Here is a 16237-nt window from a genome sequence, read left to right as displayed (position 1 = left end):
TAAAAACCGTATCATAAATTATACATTTATGAAATTAGCTGACCAACAAATGTCAAAAACTGAGCAAGTCTACCTTGAGGTATGAAAAAAGTAGAGGACAGAATTCTCCTGTTATGCTTGACTGTCACCTCATCCTAGGAAATTGTGAAATATTTCGGGTTGATGAGCACAGATGGAGTTCAGGATGGTAAAACATGTGGTTATTAATTTATGTTGGCCTTATTTAATTTCTAGTCTTAAATACAGTTCATGACCATTTGGAATTCCAATGGCTTAAAAAGCAGTCAATGTAGATATTTTAGTATTAATGGTATGCGGTCTCTCTAGCCAACCACGGGCACCTTCTTTGCATCAGTGGTCTGGACATTTTGGAGACAGCAACCTATCTAATACTGCAGGGTTGGCAGGTTCCTTCCTTCTCTTACCAAATGGCTAGCTTCAAGCCACGTCCGGCCAGAGAGTCTGCCTCTTCCATTAAGGTCAGCCTCCAGCTGATGCCCCCTCACCACTGGGATGCTGACTGTCCTGCATGCAGTGAGCAGGCAAGTAAGAAAAGGCTGACTTCACCTAAAGGACCTATCCCATCCCGAACAATAGCACTGCAGTCCCACCCTATACTCTCATCAACTACCGAATGGCAGGAATGGCAGCAATTCAGTTTTACCGTCTGGGAAGACAACCTTGCCTCAGCCTGTGCACAGAAACCAGCCAGGGGCTTTCAAAATAGAACCCACAGTCCTCCATTACTCTGGTTCACTCATACATGTTATGTGCATGTCCATCCACATGCATAACAAGTACTTGGAATGTTAGTGCCAGGATCTGTGTTAGTACATGGAAGCAGAACTTTAAACAAGTGGGCCAGAAGGCCTCCACTTCAGTGACACAAATAACAGGGATTTGTCACAATTACTGAGTCATAAAACACAGTTTTCTGCCACCACCGCTTTGCATGTTAGATTTATGAAATAGACGGAAGTTCACTGTCACTCAAATTAGGGCATGCTTGGTGCACCCTTCTTTTGACGCAGGACCTCGCTCATGTCAAGGGGCAAGCCTAAATCTTCATGCACACACTGGATTAGTTTGAAGCTGGGCCCAAATAACAACCCAGGATACCAGATACTATGCATTCAAAGCAGAGGAACTCAACTGTACATCATTCAGGGAATATTCCTGTCCAAACGCAGAGTTATCTGGCATCTGTAGTTCACCTCTGAGACTTAGTATGAATCAATGCACTGGGCATTTTGGAGACAGCAACCTCTCCAGTACAATCATAATGTCAGTGACCAATTTCAAGAGAATTTTCACAGATGATTATGGAGTGGCCACTAGGAGAAACCCACACCGCCATATAACGCTCTCAACTTCTGGTTGAAAAAACTGACTGTGGGAGGGAACAAAAGGCATAAGGGAGAGCAGGACTTGGATAAACAATATTGTTTCTAAATATATCTATACAAAACTCTGGTTGTGCAGCAAACGCAACCTGCTTTGGAGAAACTAAATTGTGGTTAACATTTCTTCACTCTATCTAATTGTATCTGTCATCACAGTTGAGGAGTGTGGCCTCAGGCTGACATTTGGATGAAGAACACAGTCAGTGTTCCAGGGTTAACTGGCCTACAGGGAAATCAGGCACTCCCTGTAGGACTGGTCTCACAGGCAGGCGGGGCCCGTCCTTTAGGGCAGAGGGGCAATGCCCCCCCACCTTTTGCCCCTCATGAAGAGTGTCTGTCAGGCTTAGCAAAGGTCAGCCTGACAAACACTCTTCATGTTCAGGTCACGCAGTCAGGAGCAGACATACGCGATTTGCGCAGACTCCTGGCTGCCTAAGCTGAACTTTGCTGGGCTGAGGCGGTCACAGCTCCTGTGGGCGTGACCTCCCCGGCTCAGCAAAGGTGCCTCGAGGCCCTCCCCTGGGTGACAAAGAAAGCGTCACCCATTGACTTCGGCCCTGGGCGCTTCAGGTTTAAGCCCTGAAGCGCCCAGGGCGAGTGTCAATCAGTGACACTTCGTCACAGAGTGGGGTGGGGTCAGCAGTCTTACTGAGGGAAGGCAGCAGTCCCAACCCTCCTGGGACCTCCGAGGCTGAAGGTAAGTGTGTGTGTGATGTAAGTGTGTGAGATGTTTTTAAATGAACGGAAAGAATGAGTGTGTGTGTGTTGCGTGCTTTCCCGCCCACCCCCCCGCTCCCTCCTAAAGCTGCAGGCCGCCACTGCTCACAAGGCAGTGTGTGGAACATTGTTTTGGCTATTTGCTGGGCTCTTTTATGCTCTACATAACTGGTCTTTGCTATCCCTGGTATTAAAACATTGCCTGCAGCAAGCTCAAATTTATACTGTCTTTCGTACCTTCAAAAATACTTCTACATCGTGTCTTTAAAGACTACTCGATTTTACAAACACGGGCCACTTTTTCAGATTTCTATTTAATTAATGGGGACCGATTTTGTTTTGGTGCCTGGGCTCATTTTCTCTTCCGGTCCAACTCTTAGTGAAAAGTACATAGAGGTGAATAAAATCATGTCAGTTCTTCTGTTCTGTGCTGCACGACTCCTTAGGGTGAGTGGGATCATGAGTGCTCCCCAATCACTATGGGATCAACCCCCCACAAGATACATATCGCTTCTAAACTTGAGCAATATGTACAGGTTGAGAAAATTCTGAATTATGACATGATACAAACATATTTGTGGCAGTGTGGTCCTCTCCAATGCATTAATGTAGGTTTGTAACCCGTTAGATGCAAACACTGCAGCAGTGCTTAATTTGTAAATAAAAACGTGCCAGTGCTCAAAGCTCTCCTCTGAAACACGTGGTTGCTGAAATAAAACGTGCGAACACGGAATACTGAGGGAGGGTAACCCTGAAGACATTTCAGGCCTCTGTAATCTACTCCCTGCCCCTCCAGCTCACTCTTGCAGCTCTCTGCTTTCGAACTTTGTGACATTTTTTTCGCTTTTCTCTTCCCCCGTCTTTTCACTATGTGTGTTTTGCTACAAGAGCTCGCAGCAAATGCTTGAGGCAGAAGAATAAGCCCCGGCCCGCAAAAATAAGTGCCGGTGCTCAGCACCGGAAACAACACGCACAAGTTAAGCACTGCACTGCAGGCACGTGTCCCTCAAACCTCAGCAGCCAGCTTAGAGATGCTGATGGAACCGCCTGAAGCAGTTACTGCACAAAGAACCTCTATAGGTTTGCACTGCCACCTTCTCAAGATCGCTGAGGCAGTTTTTAGCTGTCATGCAGCACTAAACAAAACAGTATTTTTACCTTGTTCTCTCATTTGCACGTATTTTTTTCTTGCCACGTACTTCCGCCAGGCCTTCTGGATTGCCCGTGCGTAGCCGTCGTACTTCCTCTCCCTCATCTCCTCCAGCAGGAACAGCTGTACAAGATGGGTAAAAGACAGGCAATAATTGGAGCAAAGAAAAAAGACAGCTGCAATGCATTAGAGACATAGGTATATGATAGGAAAAGAATTGGAGACAAAGATAAAAGACAGACATTGCATTAGGGACATAGGCATATGACCGGAAAAGAATTGGAGACAAAGATAAAAGACAGGCAAAACATTAGAGACAAGGATAAAAGATAGGCAAAGCGTTAGAGACAAGGATAAAAGACAAGCAAATCATTAGACATAGGTAGGAGGCAGGCAAAGAATTCGAGACAAAGATAAAAGACAAGCAATGCATTAGAGACAAGGATGAAAGACAGACAAAACACTATAGACACAGGTGGAAGACAGGGAAAGCGTTAGAGAGAAGGATAAAAGACAAGCAAATCATTAGAGACATAGGTAGGAGGCAGGCAAAGCATTAGAGACAAGCAATACATTAGAGACATGGGCATATGACAGGCAAAGCATTAGAGACAAAGGTAGGAAACAGGCAAAGCATTAGATACAAAGATAAAAGGCACACAAAGTTGTAGAGACACAGGTAGAAGACAAGGTCATAGAGACACAGGTAGAAAACAGGCAAAGTCATAGAGACACAGGTAGAAGACAGTGTTGTAGAGGCACAGGTAGAAGACAGTGTTGTAGAGACACAGGTAGAAGACAGTGTTGTAGAGACACAGGTAGAAGACAGTGTTGTAGAGACACAGGTAGAAGACAAAGTTGTAGAGGCACAGGTAGAAGACAAAGTTGTAGAGGCACAGGTTGAAGACAGGCAAAGTCATAGAGACACAGGTAGAAGACAGGAAAAGTCATAGAGACACAGGTAGGAGACAAAGTTATAGAGACTCAGGCAGAAGACAAAGTTATAGAGACAAAGGTAGAAGACAGGTAAAGTCATGGAGACACAGATAGAAGACAGGCAAAGCATTGGAGACGTAAGAGTATGTGTTGTCAGCTACCCTCAGCTATACAAAGCGTTCTTCTTTCGCTTCCCCTGACCCATCGGGATACCCTAATTCTACAATATTAACCCTGCTGATATGGCACTAGGCTCTACCTAAAGCCAGGCAGTGGGGTCAGTAGGATCAGCCATGCATTGCAGGATCTCCATACCAGGGCCCCAAACCTCCATACCAGGGCCCCAAACCTCTCCAGCCACCTTCAACTGACTGCCCAAGTGTATGTGGAGGGAAAGATCCCTTTGCGGGTTTGCCCAACCTCCATACTGTGAGAGTGGCCCAAGGTCTGTGTTTAACACCCAGGCGTGGAAAGAGACCCCTTCTAGGGGAAACCGTGTAACATGTTGTAAGTGGAACTGGGAAAAATAAGGTGAGAAAACCTAAGTGTCCAAGAATGGAAGGCAGATTTACCTACATCATACGACAGCTCAGCCGGTTAATGTGCCTACTGTCAGAACAACTTTGAGCAAACTTGTGCTATGAAAAGATAAGAGGGCTGGAATCGAGTAAATTGCATGGCACTTGTCTAACTCTTCCTGATGTTGCTGTCGTATTACAAGCAGTGGCTAGCTGTCGTATTACAAGCAGTGGCTAGCTGTCGTATTACAAGCAGTGGCTCACTGTCTATCTATAGCCCTCATTCTAAACCCGAAGCCAGGCACAATCGGTTGTTTTGCCTGATTTCGGGTTTTGCGTTGTGGAAAATTACCATACAAGCCAGGATTTTGGTTGTGAAAATTCCCTCAGAAAATATAACCTGGAGGAATTTGAGTGGGAAAACAGGTAGGGAAGGTGAGCCTAACTCAGGAGTGGTAAAACCACCTCACCCGAGACTGTAAAACCCACCGTTGTGTAAAACTGTAAGGCGGAATAATGGCTGCCCAAGTGGGCTTAGTTTATATGATACTTCAAACATTCCTATATTTTTGCCAAGAGAAGTTGAGTTCAGGCCCAAACTTTGAATGATAAAAGCAAAAAACACAAACACACACACTTTGTGAGCTGTATTCTGATCATAAACATCACTGATACCCTTCTTATAAGTAACGTCATGAATCACTGGCAGAGTTTCTATGTATTTCAATTCTTTTTAAGACATGGCAGAGAAAGATTTATTTCTGATAACAGGGGTTATTAGATTCACGGTAATTCCACAGATATGGAGTATTTCATCTGGAGCCTCCAATTGATGAAAGGTGTCCCCTCAATCTTTTAAAATACACATTCAATTAACAGCTTGGCGTCCAGATGCCACATGTAGTTTTAAAAGCATATGTTGAAGGAAAGTGCGTTTTTCTCCGCAATTTAGACGCTGGCCTCAAATACTGCTTTACGCTCATGGTCCCTCTGTCCTGTATCGTCAGAAAAATGCTATTTCCTGGCGTCTTGTTCACCTAATCGAGCAACGCTATGAACATTTTAAAATAAGACAAACTCTAGTTCCTAGCGGTATACAATCAATGCAAAATTATGTACTATAATATAATTACATATTGTGATGCACCTATAACAGCAACCGAACTTTAGAATTACTCCCACCACAAAGTTAAACTATTGTGCGGTACTTCAAGAACTCTCTAGATGGTGCTATAGGACAACGGTGAGTTTCTTATGCTCTGCCGATATTGTCCCTTGTTGTCTGGTAGTAACTGTGCGCAATTACTGTAGCTACCTTTCTAGTCTCCGCTTCAACACTTGTATTTATTTGCATTTATGAAGCGCATACTAAGCCCGACTAGACGTTGCAGTGAACATAGTGGGCACTGGAATGTCAAAAATACTATTCTAACTCCAGCCCTAGAATATCTGGGGAAAGAGCAACTTTCCTCAGTGTTTTAAATGGAAATATAGAAGTGCAGGTACTCACTATTTAGAGTACCTGTTTGCTGCTTAGAAGTGCCGGTACTCTATGATTAAATGTATGACCACAGTGCTGAGAGGTGCAGGTACTCTACCATTAAATGTATGGCAGCAGTGCTGAGAAGTGCAGGTACTCACTATTTAGAGTACCTGTTTGCTGCTTAGAAGTGCCGGTACTCTATGATTAAATGTATGACCGCAGTGCTGAGAGGTGCAGGTACTCTACCATTTAATGTATGGCAGCAGTGCTGAGAAGTGCAGGTACTCATTATTTAGAGTACCTGTTTGCTGCTTAAAAGTGCAGGTACTCTATCATTAAATCTATGGCAGCAGTGCTGAGAAGCGCAGGTACTCCGCCATTAAATCTATGGCAGCAGTGCTGAGAAGTGCAGGTACTCTCCACGAACGTCAATTCACCAAAATGCCAAGGGTAGCCAAAGTGACATCACATGTTCTCTGACCTTCAGTTTCATTCACACACACATCCTTCCACAGACACACATTCACACTTACACAAACTCCCTCTCACGCAAACACACACATCCTCAAGCATGCACACCACATGAATTTAAAAGCATTTTTTACTTACCTCAGCTGCCAGGGAGGGCCATAGTCCAGCTAATTGTATTTTTATTAAACTAGCAAAGAATAATTAAACATTATTCACAATTAGTGTAATAAACAATTAGAGAAAACAACGAGAAAGGAGCCTCACGCGAAGGACGCACTGCCATTGTGCTCCTGGCACTAATTTTCCAACCTCTGAAGCCAAGGGTTGCAAAAACAGTGCCAGGGGCCACACGAGGCAAGCCAGGGGTCGCAGCTGCGACCCCTAAATGACATCCATGGTACTCTCTCTTTCAAGTTAAAGAAGTACAGGTACTCAGTACCGGATTGTACCTGTCCATTTAAAGCACTGACGTTCCCCCCAAAATTCCAAGAGGCGTATTTACTATCCCAACTCCACTCCTGGAATATTTTGGGGGAAAGTTATAAATTCTCCAAGTATTTTTGGGAAGGGTTGAAAAGTAGTACTTTTGAATAGCAGAATGTGCTGCCTGAAGGCACAGCTCAGGGCAACAAAACTAGGAATACCGACATGGGAAGGGTTCATTCCTGGCGGGTAGTGCCACAATGACCAGCGTGAGTACAACAAATGAATTTGGTCTCTCTAGGTATCTGCATCGCTCTAATGAGTCTCAAAGATGATGGTGGTTGAGGGACCCGGGAGAGATCTTTGGAGACTACTGGCTTTTCAGCAGACTCCACTTTGCAGGAAACTTCCAGATTTTCTTTTTCAGTTTTGGTGATTCCATGCCTGAGTTGCTCGTCCAAAACCGTTTGTTCACTCTGGTATTTTTAAAAAAATAGGTCCTTGAAGTATTGAATATACAACGGAATAAACCGCACAGGTATTAGAACGGGAAGTAAACATCCGAATGGGATGAGCTCCTCGCGCAGGAATTGGGAAAGGTCAGCTCTGTACCTATGTTAAGTTTGCATCTATAAGTTTCAGAAACCTACCGCTATTGGCTGAACACCAGAACTGGGTGAACGTCCCCCTCTTAATGTGGGTGGCTAGTGTCAGCTGTGCTGCCGATTAGAAGTTTATTGTGAGATTTCTTTTCCGATCACAGAAGCTAAAATGTGGACATGTTTGGGTCTCACACAGACTTGATTTTCGGATGAAATCCCTTTTTGGAAAGTGTTTATCTTTATGTGGCATGTATTTAACATCTGCACATTCTATAGGGCGATTTTTTTTTTAATCTGGCTACAGACAGTTTTAATCGTATGTCGACACAACATATAAAATCGACACTGAGGCTTTGAGTGAGCATCTCTCAGTCAATGGACTGATTGGGTGGGATCCCTACATGCATTGGCTAGATAGGGGAAAGATCCGGAACAACGCGTCCGGAACCACGCCTACGTGGTTGCCACATGCGTGGTTCCATTACACAACCGCTAGATAGAGTGTCAGTCACAGTTTGGTTAACAGTCCACATAATTTAAAGCAAGTTTATGTTTTCTGAAATTAAGAGAGAGCATATTTGGAACTTCTACCAAGGTAGATAATCTCCTTGCAGCTCATCTGTTCCTCACATTCACTTTGAGAGCACACAACACCCCCCCTCCCCCCCACACACACACACACACTTTCTAATATTAATTATGGCACTGTTTAGTCTATCATCTAAACATTTAGGGAAGTGTAGCCTGAGCTGTTGTGAAAATCTGCATGATGTAGAGCACTGACCCGAGGAGGATCTGTGGGTGGCAAGTGCTCCTGCGAATTACAATGGGGATCTTTCTAGATCAGTTAGAAGAGATTCGCTTTTATTTAACTCAAGGAGAGTCCCTGGGAACCCAGCCTCCTCGGCTTTTATGCACAAAACCGTATTGTGCAGATGTGACTACATATAGCCAACAAGGCCTACTGTTTTTGGAATTAAGTGACATGTGCGAACAATGTGCTTATTTATTCACAGTTCCTGACGTGGGAACAATTTATTTATTTATACACGGTACGCTGCCCGAGACGAAGGGGTAATGATAGCGTAATGATATGGATGGATTGTTTCAAAGAATTTGGATTTATTGGCAAGTTCTACATGTTTCAGAGATTCTTTCACTTTTCTATGATGAATTAAAAAACACATTAAAATCAGTGACGTTTTGGTAACCTCACAATCAGCGTGTTTATTCATGAATAAAAGCCACGGAGGCTTGAAAATGTGTCTGGGTGTCCTGGGACTCTTACAGAGAACAGCCAGATCTACTTGTCTTTGTGTCCTGAGACAGGGACAGACGGGCAGCACGTCCTGACTAGGATCACTCAGAAGAAATTAATACATTCAAGTGTGCACTCGAACATATACTCTTTAGTCATCTTTCTAGATCACATCATGATTCTCTACATCACACCATCATTCTAGATGTTTCCCGAGCACACCAGGATTCTACATCTTTCTAAATCACACCATGATTATAGATCTTTCTAGAGCACACCGGGATCCTAGATCTTTCTAGATCACACCATGATTCTACAGCTTTCTAGATCGCACCATGATTCTAGATCTTTCTAGAGCACACCAGGATTCTAAATCACACCATGATTCTACAGCTTTCTAGATCAGTGGTTCCCAACTTGTGGTCCGGGGACCCCTGGGGGTCCACAAAGCCTTCTCAGGGGGTCCGCGAGAGGCCAGAAAATTAAAAAATATTAACAAATATTGACAAATTAGGTCCCCAGCTTCCAGTAATGACTCAGGCGGGGGTCCCCGGATTCCCATGATGATTCAGTGGGGGTCCCTGGGTTCCATTAATGTTAAAGTGGGGGTCCACAGAAATCAAAAGGTTGGGAACCACTGTTCTAGATCACATCATAATTCTACAGCTTTCTAGATCACACCATGATTCTATATCTTTCTAGATCACACCACAGTGCTGCCCATAATTCACCACACAGCAGGCGGCATTCTGTGCCAGCTCTGTGGCTGCCGCTATCAGCTCCACATCCAGCCCTTTTACTCTCAGGGCCACTGAAGCAGACCAGGCCCCTAGCCCTCTTCAGCTGTTCAGGTTAGATGAGTGTCTCACTGTGCCTCCCCAATGCCTTCTCCAGCACACTGCCTAACCCAGCCAACTGAGGCTGGTGATGCCTCTCATCCCTGAAGAAAAACTGGCACTTGATTGGTTAAACCCATACCTCCAATAAGCTGGGCAATATGGCCTGCTACTCATGGGATTAGCTGTTGTTCATTGTGTTTTAGCTGGAGGGACAAAAAATGCAACAGCTGACTGCCCAAGTTATATATGATATGAAAAGTCTGACCAGCAGCAGAGACCATCTGCTGTGATTTGAAGAACTGATGATATGAAAGTAAACAAAGTCTCACATGAAACTTGGGCCGTGCCCGGTGAGTCCTTGTTATTCATCTTGAGATCCACACAGCTTGGAATAACCAGGAGACGGGCACAAGGCTGACCATAGCCGATGCATGACACTCACCAGCTCTGTAGAATTACCATGGTTCAACTGCCCATCCAATTTACACACTGCACCTCCTCAGGCTGCCGGACTCTGAGGACCAGCAACAGGCAGTAGAGGATCAGGTCACTGCTGCCGCCTCCAGGATCTGCTGGTCAGTGATGCTTCATCGTGGACCTCTATCTAGTACAGCTGCTCACGTACAGCTTGAAGCACATATAGAGCATCAACTCTGGGAGATGCTGAGTGGGCCACTGCCTACAGCTGTGTGTTTGGCCGCGCCCTGCATCCAACCACTGGCGGACCATGGTCAGAGCTTGAGTTGCTGGCTACTCAAGAGTTGAGCAGACACTAACTTGGGGCACTGTCCGGCTGAGGGCGCACTGCTCACCAGCGATGTAGAATTACCATGGCTAATGCGCACCGTTTACCATCCCTCTAAGTAATGCCACTTGTTTACGCCATCCTGTGATGACTGTTGAACTATGCTATGGTGCCAGACTGATGAGTGAGATCTGGGAAAATTATGTTTTGTTACAATATTTCACATCAGTGTAATAATAATGCAGTCACTACTCTGAGCCCTTGCTCCGCATAGATACTGCAACCTGGAGCTCACAAGCTCATATTTTGGTCAGGATCTACTTCACTGTTTGAGATAGAAAAATAAATGAAAATTGTTGATGTTAAGTTGCCAGATAAAACCATGTCAGTGGGTAATGGATCATCGTTCAGTAACACAGTGTACCGGTAGAATTGTTGTCTTGGTTCACTTTATGCAAATGGAATGCTTTTACTTAAGATACACTTGCAACAATTCACAATATTTTAAATTTCTGCCTGTGGAAGTTAAGTCTTGTTTATAACTAAGGCTCCCAGTTTTCCCTTTTTACTGAGTTTTATAGCTAAATACACACAGAAAACAATGTGTTCCCTGTCTGCATTTATTTCTAAAAGAGCAAAAAATACAGAAAATCGTGTTTCTTGTGAGTGATTCTCCATGCTGTCTGTCGTGAATTACAGGACAACAGCTGAGAAGATACACAGCATGGAGATAAAAAAAACAGGTTAGGATTTCCCTGAATACAGGTGTATGTTAAAATATGTGTAATATATTGCCAATACTTACCTGATGCTGTGTGTGTAGTGCTTTGCTATATTTGGCTGCTGAAGTTTCTAAAACACGACAAGCATCAAAGTATGAGTGCATGTTTATCAGCTAAACACATGTAAAAACATACCATTTTTGAATTTATGTGTTCTCAAACCACAAAACTAATATGGATAAATACCAATAGGATGGACCAAAAAGAAATATGGATAAATACAGATGGCAATGCAACTAAGTGTAAATACCTGTACCCATCAGTGTGTGTTGTGTGCACCCATGACACAGCTGCCATTCTGCTCCATATGTTGTAAATCTGAGAGCCCTGGGTTCTTTTATCATGTTACCGCGACATAACTATTGTGTTCTACTCACAATAAAGTTTTAATTAATTTGTTACAAATCTGACCCCTTAGTTTGAGGACTTCAGCTTCTTGTTTTGACTTTTTGATAAAATATAAAATATTGCTTAACTGAGCAAGCACCAGAAAAATAACGGACTACAGAAAACATTGACTCATGAGTGACCTGTGTGAAACACTGAGTCTCAGAGGCCCACTCCTCGCCCGAGGGCAGGCATGAAATTCAAGCCAGAGTCAGAGTGGCTCATACATGTCCTAACCGGTTGTGGTTTCAGAGGTGTTTTTTATTCAATACCCCCTCTAATTAGGACTGTAAAAAAGTTGTGTCGCTTTGATTATTTCAAACCACAATGACTAATGATAATGAGCATGGATGTGGGCTCGGATTGATTCCTTAATGCAGGTGATTTATTTGAGTGAGTGGGGTCTTATGGGACTGGAGAAGTCTTGCACTGCGGCTCTATACACCGGTTTAGGGTGCAGGTACCGAAGAGTACACAGTCAGCATTGTGGGCCTTTTGAAGGAATCTAGGGCCAGATGTAGCAAAGGTTTTTACCCATTCTGTGTCTATGGGAGAAAGTGTTCGTACATATGGCCCCTAGTACTGATGGAATCAGGTTACAGAATTGTGGATCCCAATTAAAAGTCTGATGCAGCACGAGTCTAATTAAAGAACCGTGGGTCAGGTTCAGGTAAGAGGTGCCCTGAAGGGGCGAAGGATCTGCTTCAGATATCGAGATCCCAATGGGGCCAAACCATCTTCTTGAATAAGATCTCTGACAAAGGGAGATACTCAAACTGCTTCATTTTTGGTTACCTTCACGAATGAGCACCCAGAGGAATTAAATGTAATGTCTCTGGGTCACATCTAAGAATTGAGCCTCAATTTTAGCTGCAGCTACCGTTTGAGCCCATTTCCCCTACCCACTAGTGTGAAAATCACATTTTGGATCAACTTCGAGATTCAGGTCTTCAAAGGAGCCAAACTGCAGCACTGTTTCCCTCATGAGCTTCAACAGTAGTTACATTTCAGCACTGGGCTCTGAACAGCTTTAGGAATCAGCCCCCAAAGGGATAACATTCTAGGACTTCCTTTAACGTCCTGAAGGCTGCTAGATATATAACTCAAAGCGGATGTCCTATTATATGTGTTTCCTCTCAGAAAAACAAAATACGCTTTACAAATGCCTGTTTAAGGAACGTTCTGCATTTGTATGCTGAGGCTGTAAAGGGTTAACAAGCGTCCCTCTGTCCTGCACAGCTGATGTCTGGGATTCTGACTGACAAGTCACTTTTTCCGAAGTGCTAAACATCAGCTCAGAAAGCCAGTGCCCAAAAGAGTCAGACTGCAGCGCCGTGAAGCGGTATCAACAAATAAACACCAGAAGTGTTGACCAATGCAACAATGTGTCAAATGTTAGGCTTGAGTTTCCAAAGATTCAGAGATGGGGGACAGAAGTCACTGCAGGAGAGGGGGAGACACGAAGAGGAACCCAGATGTTGTCACCAGTTCTGGTTTTGCCGAACGTTTTCGCATTCTTCACTTGAAATCAGATGGTTCAGCAATGGAGGAGCCGTGCACGGCAATTAACGTGTTTAAAATCAACTCTACCACATCAGGATAATCTCATTCACAAGGATACGCCAAAGCTGCCACCCTGCAGGCCTAGTGGTGTCTAAAGGACCCATCATGAGGTAGTGCTCTCCGATCACATGCATGCTAGTTCACAAAACTGGCTTCGTCCGTACTGCCACTGCTGCCAGTGGACAAGATGGCTCCAGGAGCGCACCACTCACATCTAGAGATATCTAGTCAAGGCCAACTCCCATCCTTCTGAGAGGAGTGAGTTGAGTGCATTCACTTGAGTAGTAGTGATGTGTGGAGTTCGCTTGGGTTGCCAACAGCCACTGCCCCTCTCAGCTATAGTTGGTGCAGCTCCATGTCTGAGAGCGCATTGTGGTCCAGGCTAGCAGGTTCCCTCCCAGCGCAGGTGTCTGCGCAGCGCTGGCAGAGCCTGCAGCTGCCGGGGCAGGGATGGAGAAAGGGGTAAGAGGATGGTGAGGGGAGATGCAAGGTCTCCAGTTACTGCATTATTTAAAAACTGGGACCCAGTGGCAGCGGGAGTTAGTGAGTGTGGTACCGCGGTAGAATGCCAGTTGTTGTTAAATATTAAGATAGAGTGCAGGAGTGTGTTCTTGAGCTGAGGGTGGCATGATGCCAGGTATTTGGAGTAGGGGAGGGTACTTCAAGGTGGTTGGCAGAACAACAAATAGATTACATTTAATGAAAAGATGGGGGCAGAGAGGGTCTGAAGGGGGTGGACCGTGTTGTGCATGGTCCAACTTGACTCATCTTCCCCTGAAGCTAAATCTGGGACTTCCTGAGCAGGGGAGGAGCGTTTGTAGCTGGGAGGGTCATGCGCAACCTAAAATTGCAGCTGCATATCCCTCAATAACGTGGAGTTCTCAACCTTAGTATTTCAAGTGACGTCATTGGCAATTCAAGCTTCACTCGCCTTCACTACTTAATGTCACTTGGGTTCTCTCGGTCCATAAAATAAATGCTATTGATAGGATCCGCTGGAAGCCCTTAGCAGTTAGACTAGATTCCAAACTCAGTTAATCCCTGCTCCTGTGGGAGGCCCCGTAAACACCAGGTTCTGCAGCTGTTTCTCTGCTGGACGCTCACCTGACATCTATCACTTCTTTCAGATCTCTGCAGATGTGCAACCGGGGAAAGAATGCGGGAGGCGCCTTTGTGCCGCGAACTGCCACCTCTGCTACCAGTCGTGTATCCGCAGACCGGCGGCTGACAGGGGATTGTACTTTGACTGAGTGGGAGAAGCTGACAGACACAGTCAGTGCGACGCTGGCCCTTGTTGAGAGATTCAGCTGAGAGAAGAAGGCTAGGGTGGTGGCATCGGAGAGAGGCGGGACAGTAAAGCTAAGTGGAATAGGCTGAGCGAAGTGAGACTGCGTTATGCATCGTTGTTGTGCATGGCTCCCCCATGACTCCTCTATTGCTGCACAAATGATCCACAGGATTACATGATCTGGGGTCCACAGATAAAATTACAGATGTGTAATGAACATAGTTCCATCACGTTGCTCCAAGTGACATCACATCTAACTTGAACTGCACTTACATTTCTGTTTCTCATCACTTGAGACCCCTGGCCAGAAACCAACCTTGCTATTGACTGTTATCCACCTGTATGGGCTTGAGGTGGTTGGGATGTGTGTGGCAATATAGCTTAAGGCCTGCGGGCATCAGTTACTGTTTGGCCCCACGGCCACACTGCCCAATAGTGGCAGACAGGCTGCCGAATGGAGAGTCCACAAATGAGGAAGACATTTCCCCCCAAAAGGCTCTCAGGGTACATTGAGTGATCACCTACAAAGGCAGTACTACAAAGGAGGGAGCGGGCAGGAATGGCACTGGAGGAGCTACCTTAAGTTTGTCTTTTGTTTTGTAACAATTCCCTTTTACGGCGTTTCCATTCATCTAACTTTTAATAATAAAAAGTGATACACACAGACATTCTAAAATCTATTGTGTGTCTGTGTGTGCCTGGCTTTGAACGCAGGAGGTGGTGGTAGTGGGATGGGCGTCACAGGAGCCAGACAGATGTACAGGTGAACAGCTTCTAGTGATGTACAATTACACACTGAAACGACAGTAACACGTTAAAGGGTTAACATTAGGGTGTATTCATCGCTATTGCAGCTTTAGTTAAAAGCATAATTACTTAAGTTTTATTGCCTACTGCTCAGAGAATCGACAGCAGTAAACACCCTCATCGGAGAGTGTTAACCAATGTCAATCCCACCCGAAATATGGGGCCTCGCCAAAGGCAAAGGCGCATAATCAGGAGAATATTAACGAACATGGGGGCAATAGGGATGTTAGCACGTGTCCCTATTTTCACCTAACGCAGGCAGGCAAACAGGCTGTCTCTGCCTACTGTATGGCCCTGCCTTGCACCAGTGCTTAATTTGTAAATAAAAACGTTCCGGTGCCCAAAGCCTTCCTCCTAAACACGCGGCTACTGCAATTAAATGTGCCAACACGGAACACTGAGGCAGCGTAATCCTGAAGCCATCTTGGGCCTCTTCAATCCATTTACAGTCACTCCCTACCCCTTCAGCTCACTCTTGCAGCTTTCTGCTTTCTCCCATTGTGACGCTTTTTCGTTTTCCTCTTCCTCCGTCTTTCCTATATGTGTCTTTTGCTCGCAGTAAATGCTTGAGGTAGAAAAATAAGTGCCGGCCCTTAAAAATAAGTGCTGGTGCTCCACACCGGAAACAAAAAGCAGAAATTAAGCACTGCCTTGCACTCTCAGTAATCTTAGAGTACAAAGAATATTAGTTAGAGCTCTAAGCAGTCTGACTGGGAGAGCCACTCCCAGCACTCAGTAGAGCGTGGAAACTACTAGAGAAGTTTATGTTCAGGTCAAGATCCTACCTGTGGTATCTACAGACCCAGGACGTTTTGTTTGTGTTGTTCTCTCTGCTAACACAATGGATCTCAGATAAACAGATGCA

At 44.9% G+C, this 16237-nt stretch overlaps 1 protein-coding gene across 4 annotated transcripts in view; it reads right to left on the bottom strand.

The window, feature by feature from the left end:
* Nucleotides 1–16237, bottom strand: part of MYO1E (myosin IE) — a 451378-nt gene that overhangs the window by 56943 nt on the left and 378198 nt on the right. For all 4 annotated transcript variants that reach the window (XM_069222075.1, XM_069222077.1, XM_069222074.1 and 1 more), the window contains exon 20: nt 3279–3393. In XM_069222075.1, the coding sequence (XP_069078176.1) occupies nt 3279–3393 (115 nt within the window). The remainder of the gene's footprint in view (nt 1–3278; nt 3394–16237) is intronic.

This window comes from Pleurodeles waltl, chromosome 3_1, assembly GCF_031143425.1.
Source record: "Pleurodeles waltl isolate 20211129_DDA chromosome 3_1, aPleWal1.hap1.20221129, whole genome shotgun sequence".
In the NCBI taxonomy this organism is placed as follows: domain Eukaryota; kingdom Metazoa; phylum Chordata; class Amphibia; order Caudata; family Salamandridae; genus Pleurodeles; species Pleurodeles waltl.
This window is presented reverse-complemented; position numbering and strand designations above follow the sequence as displayed.